This window comes from Myiozetetes cayanensis, unplaced genomic scaffold, assembly GCF_022539395.1.
Source record: "Myiozetetes cayanensis isolate MyiCay16 unplaced genomic scaffold, myiCay2020 scf5-8, whole genome shotgun sequence".
NCBI classification, from domain to species: Eukaryota; Metazoa; Chordata; class Aves; order Passeriformes; family Tyrannidae; genus Myiozetetes; species Myiozetetes cayanensis.
The window spans coordinates 38,949,106-38,964,798 of NW_026087742.1; the positions used below are offsets into that span (position 1 = coordinate 38,949,106).

General features: G+C 34.5%; 1 protein-coding gene across 1 annotated transcript in view; it reads left to right on the forward strand.

Moving 5' to 3' along the window:
* CNTN5 (contactin 5) overlaps nucleotides 1-15,693 on the forward strand; it is a 590,743-nt gene that overhangs the window by 453,806 nt on the left and 121,244 nt on the right. The window contains 1 exon segment of the mRNA XM_050333940.1: nucleotides 2,207-2,309. Coding sequence (XP_050189897.1) covers nucleotides 2,207-2,309 — 103 coding nt within the window.

Sequence of the window (15,693 nt, forward strand, 5' to 3'; positions counted from 1 at the left end):
TTGGTCTGTAGAAGACACATCTAGAAGGGGATATGACATATATCTTATTAACCATGTAATTGGTCACAGAATCACAGACTATGCTGAGTTGGAAGGGACCCATAAGGATCATTGAGTCCAACCCTTAGGTCTGCATAGGAACATCAGCAAGAGTCACACCATGTGCCTGAGAGTATCATCCAAATGCCTCTTGAACTCTGGGGGCCTTGGTTCTGTGACCACTTCCCTGGGGAGCCTGTTCCAGTGCCCAGCCACCCTCTGGGTGAAGAGCCTTTCCTGATATCCAACCTAAACCTCCCCTGACATAACTTCAGGCCATTCCCTAGTAACTAGTATTTGTAATCATAAAAGGAATACATAAACCAGTAAAAGAAGTTACAAAGAGTGTAACTAAATTATGAAATTTAGGGACATGGTACAAGCAAGTGGTACAAGCAATCCATAACATTTTTATTACAGATTAGACTAGCAATCATTTTTCAGCCTAGGCTAAAGAAAATTTTAATTGAATACAATTTGGTTGATGCTATGAATTGATTTTAATAACCAGGACACAGATTTTAATTTCCTTTTTTTTCTAATCATAGAGTTGGTTCAAAATTTGCCTTTTCATACAAGGGACAGTATTTCTTCACAAGTCCATAAAGCAATGTCAAAACATTGATTTAATCATATTTTTGAGGAAAATGGGTCACTATTGCTAGCACATGTAATATTGCAGGATTACGTTTTTTAAAAAGAAGTCTGCTGCTACTTATAAAACCACATTATTTATGGAATCACATTATTTGAAATAAAAGCATTTTATGCTTTCTGCTTCTGTCATTTGATTCATATATCAGACACACTTGGATTTTCTTTCCAAATGTAACCCTCTAACAAAATGCTTAAATGCATATATGTTCAGACATTCTCTCAGAATCATGCTGTAGGAACCTGTGGAATAGGAAGAAAAAGGAGAGCACAGCCCCACAGGAAAATCCTGAGCCCCATAAGGAACATTTGAAGGGCTAGAAGTATCTGCTTTATCATTTTGGTCTTACATATTATTTTTTGCTTTTATAGGTTGTGGGTTGCTTTTCCATCTCTCTCTGTCTGCTTGGTCTTCTATCAACTGTAAATCTCATATTCCTCTACTGACATGTTCCTTCTTATGCTCCTTTCATTTCTCTTTCTTGCATAAGAAAGATGTCTCTTTCCTCTCCTTCCTTTTCATCTCTTGTTCCTATTTGCTTACTTTAGAATTATTTGGAGAATCTTGACTGATTTTTACAGATTTAGATTGGACTTGTCTTGTTGCTACTTTGTCAACAAGTCAGATTTTATTCACTTTTTCTAATCTAAAAACCTGAACAATTCTTTCTTTGTTTAATACAGCTTTTTGTTCCTGAGTATTGCCTACCCCCTTAACCCAACTTCTAACCAAACACAACTGTTATATTCTTCTCCTACCATGTTGATTATAACATTTGGTACAAGTTGCATCAAATAAAAACCTCTCACCTTGTCTTATAAAACATACCTCCATTTCCCTACTCATTTCTCATTTCCTAAAATCTTGTGATTCTCCAAAGCTTTCAGTTACTCCACAGCAAATTACAGATAATTCTATTGATTTTCATGTTTATATTTTGCAGACCCCTGAATGTTTTTCAAGTTGTACCTTACAGTACTTAGTGTGTTGTCCTGATAAAAAGAATCATCTCCCAAATTAAAAGGGTTGTTGAAAATGACGTAACTGAATTTTTAATATTTGCTTATCTGTGTTTGTATCTGTGTATACAAATCTTACATAATTTGAGGGGATTTTTTGCTGAACTTGAAAAGTCCTCAGTCAAACACAGCATGATACGTTAATTTATTTACCATAATTTCTATTGTGCTGGTAATAAAAGATTTGGTCTATGAAAATTCTCACTCTTCTTTTGATTGCCCACTTTAATCTTTCAAAACTTAAATATTAACCTGTGTTTGAAGAAAAATAAATCTTTTTTTTTTAAGTTCACTGTTTTACTGCTGGTAACTCTGAAGAGCATTTTGGAATATATATATATTAGACCTGAGCACAACATATCAGATCAAATGAGACTATCTCCATCGATTACCAGCTTTACTGTTGGGCAGATTCAATAGGAAGCCACAGGGTTTTCCTGTAATAGTGGAAAACTCATGTTATCTCATATTTTAAACATTCCTTATGTTCCAGGTGTCATGGGGGAATATGAACCAAAAATTGAAGTCCATTTTCCTTACACAGTTACAGCTGCAAAGGGATCTACTGTTAAGATGGAGTGTTTTGCACTTGGCAAGTAAGTACAGATTCTTTCATAATTAGACATCACTGTATTAAGATGAGACATGCCTAATCTGTGATTTCATTATTGTGCTGGATTTCATTTTCACAGACAGTCCTTACTGAACTCTCAAAACAACCAACTGACTAAGTAGCTAATTATGAACTCCCTGCCCAACCATTTCTGTGGACAGGAATTCATTCTAATTAAAAGACTCTCTGTCAAAATGAAAAGTACTGTTCTCATAAACAAAAAGAGGAAATTTTTTTTTGTTGCAAATTTTACCAGACTCACATCCCTTTATTCACTGTGATACTATAAATCAGTAAGTTAGAGTTTATTCTGTCAAAATGTCATATTTGGAGAATAAACAAAGATTAATAGAGTTGTCTTCCCTCCCCTCAAATGCAAAACTTATGTATGAAGCTAGAAGCTTAATGTCTTAAATACATCCTAACACACTTTGTGGAAGTGCTTATTCTCTAGCTTCTGCCTGAACTAATAGCACTACTAGAGAACAGGTGTTTACTATTTATGTCAAGGAGGTTTATATAGCTTTACTGATAAATGGGTTTGGGGAGAGACAAGTTTGAGAAACTGAAACTACTTCTATATAGTATTCAGATTACAGAATATAGGATGAAATTGATGATATTTCAGTTTTGTGGTGTTAGTTACTATTAGTTACTCAAGTTACTATTATTATTGTTCCCAAGAATAAGATCAGCAAGGGTAGTATATAGCCAGTATATTGCCTAGGAGGTAATTCTAGCCATTCAAGAAATGATTTTTTCTTCTTCACATATATATGTTGCTAACAGGTGTTCCATCAGTGATGTTTCTTTACAGACATATAAAAAATTGTAATGGGAAGGGTTCTTTCCAAAACACTCCATCAAATTCTGTGTGGTGTGTTGAAATAAATCTCACTGTATTGAATTCTTTTCAGTTCCTTTTTACAAAGGTGTTCCTTTTTGATATCTCACCCTCAGAAGTTATGCTGATAAATATCATATATCCATCTTGCTTTTATAGTTCATACCTTATCAAGACACATGTAGGTTTCTTACAGCCTGGCCTTGATTAAGAAATAGAGGAAGGGTTTGCATTTGCAACTCCTGTGAAGGAACTTCACAAAACAATTAATCTGAGATAATACTGTATTTTACATACCAATTCTTTTTACTTTGCCTAAGTAGGAACAAAACCAAAAAAGTTAGGAGTTCTTAGACAACAGTCCTTTTTCCTGAGAATGATGACTCCACTGTGCTTGGCAGGTTTGGTTTTCCAGACCAACCTTGCAAATCCCACCTCTACCACCTGAGAGGACTTTTTAAATGTTTTTCTAGTCATCTTGACCTTCATGTGTCACTGGTCACTGGATTTTTCTGTTTAGATTTTTCTCTTAACTGACTGGATGATGTATGTTTTCATCTCATTCTCTTCTTACCAGTTTTTCCTGTTTGACCAACATCCAGATGCTCTCAGTGAACAGGTCAACAGAACGTATACATATTTAATTACAGAGAAATTCTGACAAAGTATTTTAGTTGTATCTGTTTCGGTCCAGCGAAGTTGATGGAGAAAGAAGACATAGCCAAACAAGTCCAAAAAAACGCTGAGAGACCATAGCCTGCAGAAATGGAACCACTAGACAGTGACAGCAGCTTACAGAAGTTCATTCCCAACATAAATGTAAACTGTAGTTTAGAAAGCAAATGTGAAGCAAGAGGTTCTGTACAGTAAAACACAAATCTTATGTTTTATGCAATAAAGATAAGGAAAGAGATACATGAGAGAGAACAGAAAATGGAGAGATTCCCCAAAATGCTTAACTAAATGAGGAAAAGGGCTGTTCTGTAGAGACAGATGGCTCCAGACTCTCTCCTGTCAGAAACATTGCCAAGTCAATAGTTGGCAGTGAGGTCTTTTTAGACTCTTGGCTATGGCTGAAGCAATAACCAATGCATTACTTCTTATTTTTCTGATTTTGATGGAATTAAATTACAGTTGCTGACAGATTATGAGTCAGCTGTCACTTTGTAGTGAAAAAGAGGTATGACACATTGTCCTTTGCAACCATCAGTGGCAGGCAAGAAACAGCTATTGATACCTTCCATCTTCTGCACCCTGAGATTTAGTAAACTCTCTCAAAAAGAATCAGTCAAACAGGAAGGTGAAGGTTGGCAGGAAAGGCTTCAATTAGCTTATGTCCTCATTCATATTGGTTGTTAACCTTTAATAAACAAACAAAAAACAAACAACCCCCAAACTAAAACAAACAAAAAACAAACCAAACAAAGCAACCCCCCAAACATCTGAATGATCAAGGATTTTAAGGTTATCTAATAAGATAGTTGACCCCATTTGCTGCTATTGTAAGGGACAGCTGTTTTTACCATACACATTCCTTATCTTTGCCCAGCCATTAATGCACAATCAAATCAGCTGAATTGAAATTGCTTTCAACCTGATATGGTAATAATTACATGAATGACATTTCAGGCACCATTTGAAACCTGGAGGCTGAGGTGGGAGGTAAAAATGGATCAAATTTCCAATTAATTTTCATTTCTTGTCCCCATTTCTTATTCCTAATGGCTTGTAGGGGTCTTTTCTTGTTACACTGCCATTGGTCCCCATTACTAAACTGAATCAATAACTAATTATTTTCCTTCTTTATTTAGCGTTCTGAGACTTAGCATTTTGAATTCTTATTGTAAATAACACAGTAGTTATTACAGTCTCAAAACTAATGTGCTTCTGGTTTTCTCATGCTTTACTTTAGCTGTCTGAAATACTCACTCTGCTCTCTCTGCTGTAATTGTGAGAATGACAGGCATTCCAGTGAGATTTCCTGAAGTAGGCATTTGGCAACTATTCCAGAAAAAACCTAGTCTTTAGTTACAGATTAATGATTTATTAATAGTGTTTATTTAGAACTGCCAGTCACTACGGCTGTAAGAATTAAATAAACTGGAGCTATGCAGCTTTTGTCTCCAAACTAAAGTCAAATATCTTAATTGCTTGACAGACAGAAATTCTCTGAGCCGAATTTCATTCTGATCCAAGCAATATGTAGCTGATTCAGTTACAAGTGAAAATACTGTGTTACTAATGCCGCTTACAAACAGACTTTGTAGTTGCTAAAGAATTCAAAGCAATACATGAGTGAAATATCTCAAAATTATCTTACTTGTGTTAGATAATGCTGTTAATAATGAGCATTAGTCATTGCCTAAGAAATCACTGCATATATCAGTGATTTGTTGCTAAGGTATAACTATTTCAAAGTCAAACCTTAGATTTGTTATGCAAATCAGGAAGACAGATCATGACCTTGTTCTTTGGATAAGTTCTGGTGAAGAAGACATCATTTTCCTAGATGACACTCTTGCACAAATCGCAGCATTTCTGGCTTTTCCTGCACCAGAAATGTGATTTCTCAGATATAGTCTTCTGTGACATCAGGTTGCCATCTTAATTTTCCCCAAAATGTTACTGACTTTTCAGCCAAGAACATCTGGAGGCAACTAGTCCACTCCTTAGTTTCTTTCTTAATGTACTTTATTCAAGGAAATGATTCTCATGTCTTCATTTAGCTCCCCATTATAAAGAGATTAAATTAATGGTGCTGATGGGCAAAAGGACTCTAAATCCTGTCCTCATTACATGACATATTCATTAAAGAAGTACTTCAGTGGCAGCGATCCAAGCATTATTTTGCACTTTGAAGCATGCTTCTGTCAGTAGCAGTTTTAACACTATTGTTTTAACATGGCACTTGAAGGCAGGCATAGATGGAAATATACAGGGTTTTTTAAAGGCTCAAAATGAACACATTTTCATAGTTCAAACAAGGATATAGGACTGATTTGTCCAAACTGGTATGTAAAGCTGTATGTTACAATCCTCTTCAATGAACCCAGACACTTGGCCTCAGAGGAAAGCAAGTGAAAAACAAATGTCAGAAATACATCTCTTTTTTCTATTTATTCTTCTTTCTGATTTGTCTATTTGTTTCCATTTGAAATAATTTTATTCTCACTATTTCACACAGATGTTTAAATTTTAAATTGTGTATAATGCACACATCCTGGCCCTCACACTTCAGCCTAAATGCATTTTTGTTGTGCATCGACAAGCTTCTATTTTATTTTCCACATTAAACTCATATTTAAACAAAAAAAAAGAGTTTATATTGTGATAATGCCAGCAGATCATTTTGACTGCATAATAATATTTTATTTCTCATTAAAACAAATTAAAGGATTGCTTTACTAAAAGAAAATAAGTTTTATGCATCCTTTTTTTTTTACTGTGGTTATTTTTTAACTATATAGATCAACACATAGATACTTGAATCAAAAGAATCAATAGAGAACAGTGCTGACAATTTTTTCTTATGACCCATATATTTGTTTTTCTGTATATTTGAGAGACTGTTTTATACTTGTGCTATTTCTGTACAATAGTAACATCAATGTAATATATCAACATTCTCCCTAAATGCTATGTTATTTCACTTTGGTAATGCCTAAACTATGTTTTTGTTGTGAAATATCTTTAGTTAGTTATAAGAATAAATTAGAGATATTTACTTCCTTTTATTACTGAATTATGATGAGACTAGTATGATAGAAGCAGTGTTCATGTTGTTATATTTAATGTTGCTTTAATAATTCTATTGTTAACTTCACTTTGAAGAGATTTATAGTAACCATTCATCCCATCTGTAATATGTATTGCAAGAACACAGTTGATAGTCCGCTTTAAAAACTTGCTTTCTAAATGAAATAAAATAAAAATAAGGTGAAGCTACCTATATTTAGGTCACACAAGTTAACAAAATTCAGTGACTAAGAAATGTTCTGAAATGTTCTAAAATGTTCTCTTGAAACAGTGAACTCTGAATCAATGCTAATTAATAAATATCTCAACCTTTAAAATTCATGAAATATGGGATTTTATCTTCTTCACCTGATTTTCTTTTAACAGACTTTTCTAATTGTTCTTCAAACTTTCATTAAAAATGCCAATTTTTTTAATGTCATTATACACATTGTGGATGCCCTATTCCTGGAAGTGTTCAAAACCAGATTGGATGGGGCTCTGAGCGGCCTGGTCTAGTAGAAAACATCCCTACCCATGACAGTGGGGCAGGAACTAGATGATCTTTAAAATTCCTTGCAACCCAAACCATTCTATTCATCTATGTAGAGAGAGCTTACTTTACATTTTTCAATATGCAGAAATAAAAGCAGAATGTTTGGATAATTGAATATAATATCTAAGCAAAGATCAAGTGTGGTAAAATAAAAAATATTTGTGGTTTGGTGAAGGGCATCTGACTGTAACTGTTGTGAATCACATGAAGTTTCTGAAGAAGTTATTTTTGCTAGTGTGGCTTACTATGAATATGACACAGGGTAATGCCTATGAAGAATGTTTCTAGATATCACAAATCTTTGTGAAGGTTTAAAAAGATAGACTTTGCAAGGCCATGGGCTAAAGGGTTGTTTCAGTGAGGTGTGGTCAGTGCTTGGCAAAAAATATAACAACAAAGAGAATAATTTCAGAAAAGAAGGAAGATTAAAAGCACCTAGCAAGTGTACCTTTAGTCAGATGCTTCATAGTACCTGATTCCTTGCTTTTCTTCCTCTGCCATATGTGATTTTTGCCAAGAACACAAAATTCACAAACAGTAATCCTATAATGAGTCATAGGCCCAGGTTTGACACTTCTCTGCCTAACACATGCAGTTTTACACCTGATCTCTTCACACAGGTGAATAGAAGTTTCCAGCATTGCACCATATTTTTTTCCAAACAACTTCAAATGACAAAACTTCCCCCTCTGTGCTCTTCAAATCTGTAAAATATGGCTTTTTCTTTCAGACTGCCAGTTAAAGTCATTCCCCAAGTCTTCCATATATTTCTCTCTGACTTTTATCCTTCTGTTGACTGATCTTGGGAAAGTAATTATTACCTATTTTATACTGGTCTAGAATGTTTCAGAACTGGTATCCATGTGCTAGCTGTAGATGCCGTGATTCTTCCTGGCTTCAGACACAGCAGGAGGCATCTCCTGCTATAAACTGCTGAGACCAGATAAGAACTTCCTATAACCTCATCTCTTCTTGGTAACCTAATGTGCAAAAAAGGTCTTATGAGGATTTCTATTCTAAGATCAAGTTCTTTTCTAACCTAAAATCTCCTTAATACCAGCATGAATTCACCTCTCACTTCAGCCCTGGTGTAATGCCAAAGAGTAGCAGAGCTAATGCGCTGGTGACATTTTAAAACCAGCTTAAATTTAACCTATGCTAACTGCACTACACTGACTCCCAGGGGCACTGAGATGAGTAAGTGGTAAAGGTGGCAAGCAGCAGATGAGTATTACTGGGTGTAAACATGGGAATATAGCATAAATTTCACTGTTCAAAAAAAACTAAACCAAAATAAACCTCAAAAAAACCACTAACATCTATGATATAAATATATATATAATTGTTTTTAGGAGCAAGTATGACAGTTCTACTGGCCACTTATTTCATGTGTTTGGGATATATTAACAAGATCTTTACTTTTCTCCCATGAGTATAAGCTGTCATTTCCTTGGGGAACTGTGTGAAACTTCTCAGAGAGTGAGTGCCTCTTTGCTAAGGATACAGATAGCCCACAGAATGTCCATTCAGCTCTGGAAGTGTTCCTTTCTGGTATTGTCTTTCAGAAATGATTAAGCTCCTTGTACTTTTCCATGAAAACAAAGCAGTTCTTTCCTCTTCCCACAAAGGTGAAACATAGAAACACCTTTGATATTAAAGATACAGAAATACATGTTTCTAAGTTCCATAGGCCAAAAAATCAAGTTGTTCCATATCCCTTCACACCACTTCTCGCCATAGGAAAAATATTTTGTTAATCCTGTCAGATGCCAAACCTGAAAGTTGTGGAAGCTACTCTTAAAGTTCACTGATAACAAAACAGTCCCAAGAGGGAAATGAAAAGTCTCAGCAGAACATCATTTTTCAGTGTTATAGGTAGGGATGTCCTTTCCCCTAGAGCTAAGCTTGTGGTGAGAGGAAGAAACCTTTTTTAACATGAGCATGGCATCTTCAAGATGACTTTGTTTATATAAGACTCAAATAGATCCAGGATTCTTTTTTCTTTCCTTTTCTTTCCTTTCTTTTTTTTTTTTTTTTTTGTTTGATAACACATATTCTTTATGTCAAATTTTTCTAAGACTTTCATCAATCTAAAGTTCATTTTTAGCTCATACTGAATAAGTATTTATGTCATAAAGTGCTAGAACAGGATCAGATTTTGTTCCTGTTTTTCAGGCTGGATTGATTTCTGCCTTCCTCTAAGTGAACTAATTCTGACATAAACTTTATAATTCTGTAACAAATATTGAAATAATTCATAATAATTTAATAAAGAATGTAATAAAGATTCTTTGGTAAATCTCAAGTACCACTCCCAGGCCTCATTCTGCCTCACTCTGACTAAATGCTTCATATTTGTATTTAAAAAATTTTATTTGATTGCCTTTACCTTAAGGTAAAGCAAAGGGAAAGTAGGGGAAAACCCCTACCAAACTGCAACTCCCTATCAGTAAAATGTCACTCTTGAAGAAGCAATATTACCAATCCTTTTCCGTTCTCTCTCAGGACTATCAAAGAAAACTTGTAAACATCGCTAAAAACTGTGTTCAGTAATCTACACAGCCTTGCTTTTGGTTTAAAGATGGAGGATCATTTTTTCTTTTTGCATTCCAAACTTAAATGTATAGGCTTTCTCTCTGTGTCAGAGTCTGAGAGGATCACAGGAAACATATTGTAGCAATTGTCAATAGCAGGTCCCCAGAGTTACTACTGTAATTTTCTCTTGAGGAAAGAGAAAGTTCAGAAGTTTCTCTTCTCTTTTTCCCACAAAGAAATAAATGCATATAATACTGTGGCGCAAGAGCATTAAATCCAGCTCTTCTGGTCACTGTCTTCAAACTCTCTGGCTGATCAGCAGCTTCAAAGCTGTCTTGCACACCCCAGCCACACTGGATTTATGTTTACATTTACATCATGATTGATGTTAGGGTTGTTGTTCCTAGAATTTCTGGAGTCATTGTAACTAGTCTTCTGGAATGGATCTGTAAACATATACTGGCCATATCTGTACAGAAGAGTTAGTAAATCCTAGATCAATGTGCCAGCTACAGAAATTCTATCTGGACAAAGTTTGGAACAGAGAAAAATGACACAAGAGAAAGTTCAGTTACAAAAATGCTTTAACATGAGGCAAGTAAACACAATTGTACTGTGGTACTGTGGCCCTGAGGATCTGTATGAGCACCTACTAAAAATATGTCATCTTTTCAGGCAAATTTTCTGCTTCAAAACATTTTTCTCCTCTGACTTAAAATTACAGATTCTTCTTGTATTATCCCCTACACAAAAAGATCAGATGTCACAGGTTGCTTTGGATTCTGTTAACAGCTTTGATCAAGTCACAGGCTGAAGATAATTTACCTGTTGTTATGCCTTTAATACTTTTTAGAAAAATGTCCACTTATTTCAGAACACCTATGGCCAGCAAACTGAGGTAGGGTGTGATACATAGACTAGAAAAAGTGGTTACTGAATGGCTGAGATAAAAATAGAGCTTACTTCCATTCTTTTTTTAACAGGTACAATAGCTCAACATCTCCTTAATTCTACAACATGAATAGCATCTGCAATACTATGATGACAAAAGTATAACATGGAATTTTTCAATGTGGACAACAATGAATACACAGGAGGAGATGTTCAGCTCTTTTGAATTAAATTTTTCACATCTAGCTATGCTACTGTGATTTCATTAAGAGTAAACACCATTACCTAACTTTTAAATGCAGACACAAGTGGTTGTAGAATACCTTTTCTACTTTATTCATTATTTGTGAAACCAATACCTTGCCTACTGTGGTTCTTCTATTCTCTTGTTTTATCACACCTTAATCAGGTGACTCTTGTGGTCATCATTCACTTGAATTTAAAAATGTGGACATTTTTTAAAATCGCCAAAAGTGTCAGTTATGTTATCTAACTTTAGCTATGGAACAGCTAAGTTTCAAGACTGAGCCAACAGTTCAGGCTCTGCTCAACCAGCAAAAAGAAACTCTGGAGTACAACTCAGTGCTGTCCTTCCTCTGTACCACAAAGAGAAAGCCAGCAGTGATGGCAAAGCACATCCACATTAGTATATGACACTTATACATATACCAGACCTTTTCAGTACAGTCATGGATGTGTGTTGAAGTGATTTGTAGACCCGTCTTTGTTCCTGCACACAGGCTTCAAACTCATCACCGTTTAATTCTATTCTCTTTTCATTCCTAAATCAGCATGCTCAGTACTGCTATATTTTATGAGTACTAGCTACCTTTTAATAACCAAATGAAAGGAAAAGTGATTGTCCTGTCTCCTAAAACTCTGCAACCCAAACAGATTTATATGGGATATTTTAAAGGTAGAATCATGTGAATGGTTGATCGACATTTCTGGAAAGCATCAGACATAGAGAATTTCATTGTAGTCCTCAACATTTTAATCCTTTATAATTACCCTGTAATTCTAAGATATTTAACACAGTCGCAAGACTGGATGGCATAAGAAAAAAAGGATTTTTTTCTAGTCTCCACAGGCATGTAGTGGTTTTCAAGATATATTATGATGTGAACCCATGGGTTTGAAGGCACAGCTCAGAACAGTGATGCATGGTAAAGAAAAATAGTGTGGAGAGGAATTGAAATTATAGTAGAAGATAAAATATTTCAAAATATCACATCAATCTGCACCAACAGAATACAGATAAAGTAATCTATGTATTCCTATTTATGATATTATTGAAAAACTAGGAGCTGAGCTCCATGGCAAAAGTATTTTAAAATTCAGACATTACTCTATTTCCACCTCACTCCTTTCTTGAAATAAACATGTGCTATAGATAGATATGTAATGAAATACTTTCTCATATAAAATTGAAAGGAAAAAGAATTGCTTCCTATAATTTTTTCAAAACATATTTATTTCTATACTTTATAGAAACTTGTGAAGAATTCCCAAGAAATTCAACAGCACTGTCCCAAATAATAAACCACTGAAAACTGACTCCTATAATATCTTCCAAATGTAAATGTAAAATTTTTACTCATATTTTCTTCAAATTCAAACTGTACAAACCCACACTAATGTCTACTGCAGTCACCAGGGACCCTTTAGAATTTTTATTTCTTTTTAGATTAATGAGAAGTTTAATGATGGTATTTCTGAAATCAAGTAGTTTATTTTTCTTGGTGGTACGAAGGTTTACCCATAGTATTCAGCAGATTTTTTTCCAAAAGCAAGGAGAAATCCATTGTTTTAACTCAGCTGAAACTCAAATCAAGTTACTCATAGGAGCTGAATGTGAACAGGGTTATAATAAACAAGGAAACTGTATTCCCATAGATGTCAGCTGCAACCAAAATAAAAATGGATTATAATGCTTATAAGATTCAACAATTATGCATATTACATTAAACTCATATTAGTGATAGAGGTACTTCTGCATTTACTCCATTTTTTTAAAAACTGTGGATCATTTGAAAAGATGAAAAATATGCATATATCAGTTAACTTTTATAGTGGATTTTATGAGTTTTCTAGAACAGTCACACAATCTTATTCTTTCACCTACTCACTCTGATATATTTCATTTCCTTCTCACAGAAGTCACAGAGGAGAAATAGGTATAGATATATTTTTATTTCAGGTGTAAAAGTCATACTTTGTTTGTAAGTTATGCAAGGAAAATAAGCTTCATTAAACAGAGCTACAAGTTGTCCAGGAATACCAATTTGTAATATGGGAGTACTTTCTTTTGAAATCATTAAATCTGCACAGCTAGAGTAACTTTGTCTCCTTTGAAAAATTCCACTTATTATCTCATACTGATTGAGAAATCAGTACGTTGTTTCAAAATATGTTTCCTAATGACCCAAACAACAAGTTTCCTCTGTGATATCCATGTTATACACATTTGCTTGCTGCAGGATACACAAAAACAAATTTCAAAAAATTAGTTAAATGCAATTTAAAGGAAATTTTCTAAACACATGAATTTAAAAATAATCTCACAGCAACTAAATGAGACAATTTTCATGGTTTATAATCTCCTCACTCTTTCTCAGAAATATACACTAGCAAAAAAAATTCCTTTTACCAGTGCTATTCAGCAGAACCAGTTTTCTTCCATGACAATAGAGTGAAAGCATTTTTGTCATGGATTTTACTGGAAGCAGGGCTGAAGGCCAAATAACTAACAACAAGCAACAAGCATGGCACTCTTATGGTGCCAAATAAAGTGTATCAGCACATCTATTTTGCACTGTATCAACATAAAGTGTTCCTACTGTGGACCTATGTTGTAATTAATAACGAAATCTTTGTCTGGTCATGGTGACTGATTTGCAACCAGCAATCATGACACAATTATATTCCATATAGAAAGAGGATAGACTTACAAAATCTTCATGAAGTCACTCAAGAAAAAGTATAGGTTCGAATATCAAGGTGAATCATGCAATTAGAAATAAATTATGAGAGCTATTGAATGGGATTAAGATTGTTGTTTGTACTACATCTAATAAATATAAATAGCTATTAAAAATATGTAGCTAAGGACATGAAAGGAATATCATAACTGATGGTCTAAGACAAAGTTTTATTAGTACATCAGAAACAAAAAATATCTTATTTATCCTTTGTATTTAGAATTGAACCTCTTGAAGAACTTCAGTCAGATAAGAATGGGAAGTTCTTTTAATCTTCTAACTGAAAGTATGTAAAATAACTTCTAATAGGAAGCAAACTTTATAAATTAGAACCATACAAGTTGCAGAAAAGAGTCCTCAAAACAAACATACAGGACACCAAATTTGAAATCAGTCATCAAGAAAGTAATTTAGGATTAAAAATGAGAAAGCTATCAAGTTCTTATGATGACAGAGAAAAAATAAAGATAATATACAATCTACACCCATCATATGATCCACAAACATCTATAAAAAGAAAATTATATACATAATTGGGGAGCTGAAGAATAAGAGTTAAACCTGTTTTGTTTAGTAAGGAAAAAGAAAAATACTATTTAATTTTCACACAGGTGTTTCTTCTGGGGGGGACAGTGATAAAGGATCATTTTGCAAGAATAGAGAGCTTTTGTGAGGGCCATGTCTCAGAGATGAATACACACACGCTCATAATAAAGTACATTTTGTCAGGTTAAGTAATCAGTGCAGTGAACTGATAAGGGAAGTAATGATACATTCCATATGGGACTATATGTTGGTTTTGTGAAGGTAATTATGTTAACAGGCTCAATGAAATTCAGTGCGATGTGACATTCAGGACAGAAAACTAGAGAGATCTTCTGATATCCAACCACAAGTCTGGGAATTTTCTGAACCTCTATAAAGTACTAGAAATCAGAGCATCTTGTTTGCAAGTTTGAGTATGACTCCAGTAACTCACAGCCTGAGTCTAACTGGCTGAAGAATAACCAAACTTTAGTTGCCATGTCTGTGGTTTTTGTTTCTTAAATTGGACACCCTGAAATACTGAGGAAAATGTGATCTTTTTAATGCAGCTTCGTATAGTTGAAGCAAGTAGAAGTTTAGCAAATCATGGCAGTCATTCATAGCAGTTTTGAATTTGAATCTATATTAGGAAGTACTTTCCCCCTCCTGTCTGTACCCAAAAGCCCAATAGGTGCACAATGACTGATGAGTGTTTGGGCTAAAAAGAAAGCTTTATGAGCGCAACCAATATTTAATCCATTTCTTCCTTGAGTATGAACGTAAATGACCCAGTTTCCACATAGACCTGTGTGGAACAGCAAGCTACAGTGAAAAGCCCTTTTGCTCCTGCAAGCAAACATGTTCTATGAGCCAGAAGCAGCAAGGCCATTAATATATTCTTCTTACACAACTGGTTTTGCAACTTGAAGTATATTGTAACAAAAAAGGTCTCCAAACCTTTGGACACTTTTTAATTTATCCAAGAAAGAGTGGTATTGAAATCCCCCACCTAGACGGACATTATCACTGATCAATCTCCTGAACTGAATTTTCATTGTAGGAAAATTGGGATGTGTTGGAATTTGCTAAATTCACCCAGGTTTTGAAGTTGTTATTTTCTTTGGCCTATTGAGAGGAAGTGTTCAGGAGTAAAGCACAGAGTGCTAAAGAAATTCTAGAGAGAGTATTTTAAGTGATTTACTTGATCTCAATAAAAATTTAGCCTCCCTTGTGGATGAAATAGACACATCCCATGTAGCAATCCATTTATTAAGGGTTCCCTATAGAAAGCTGAGGTATA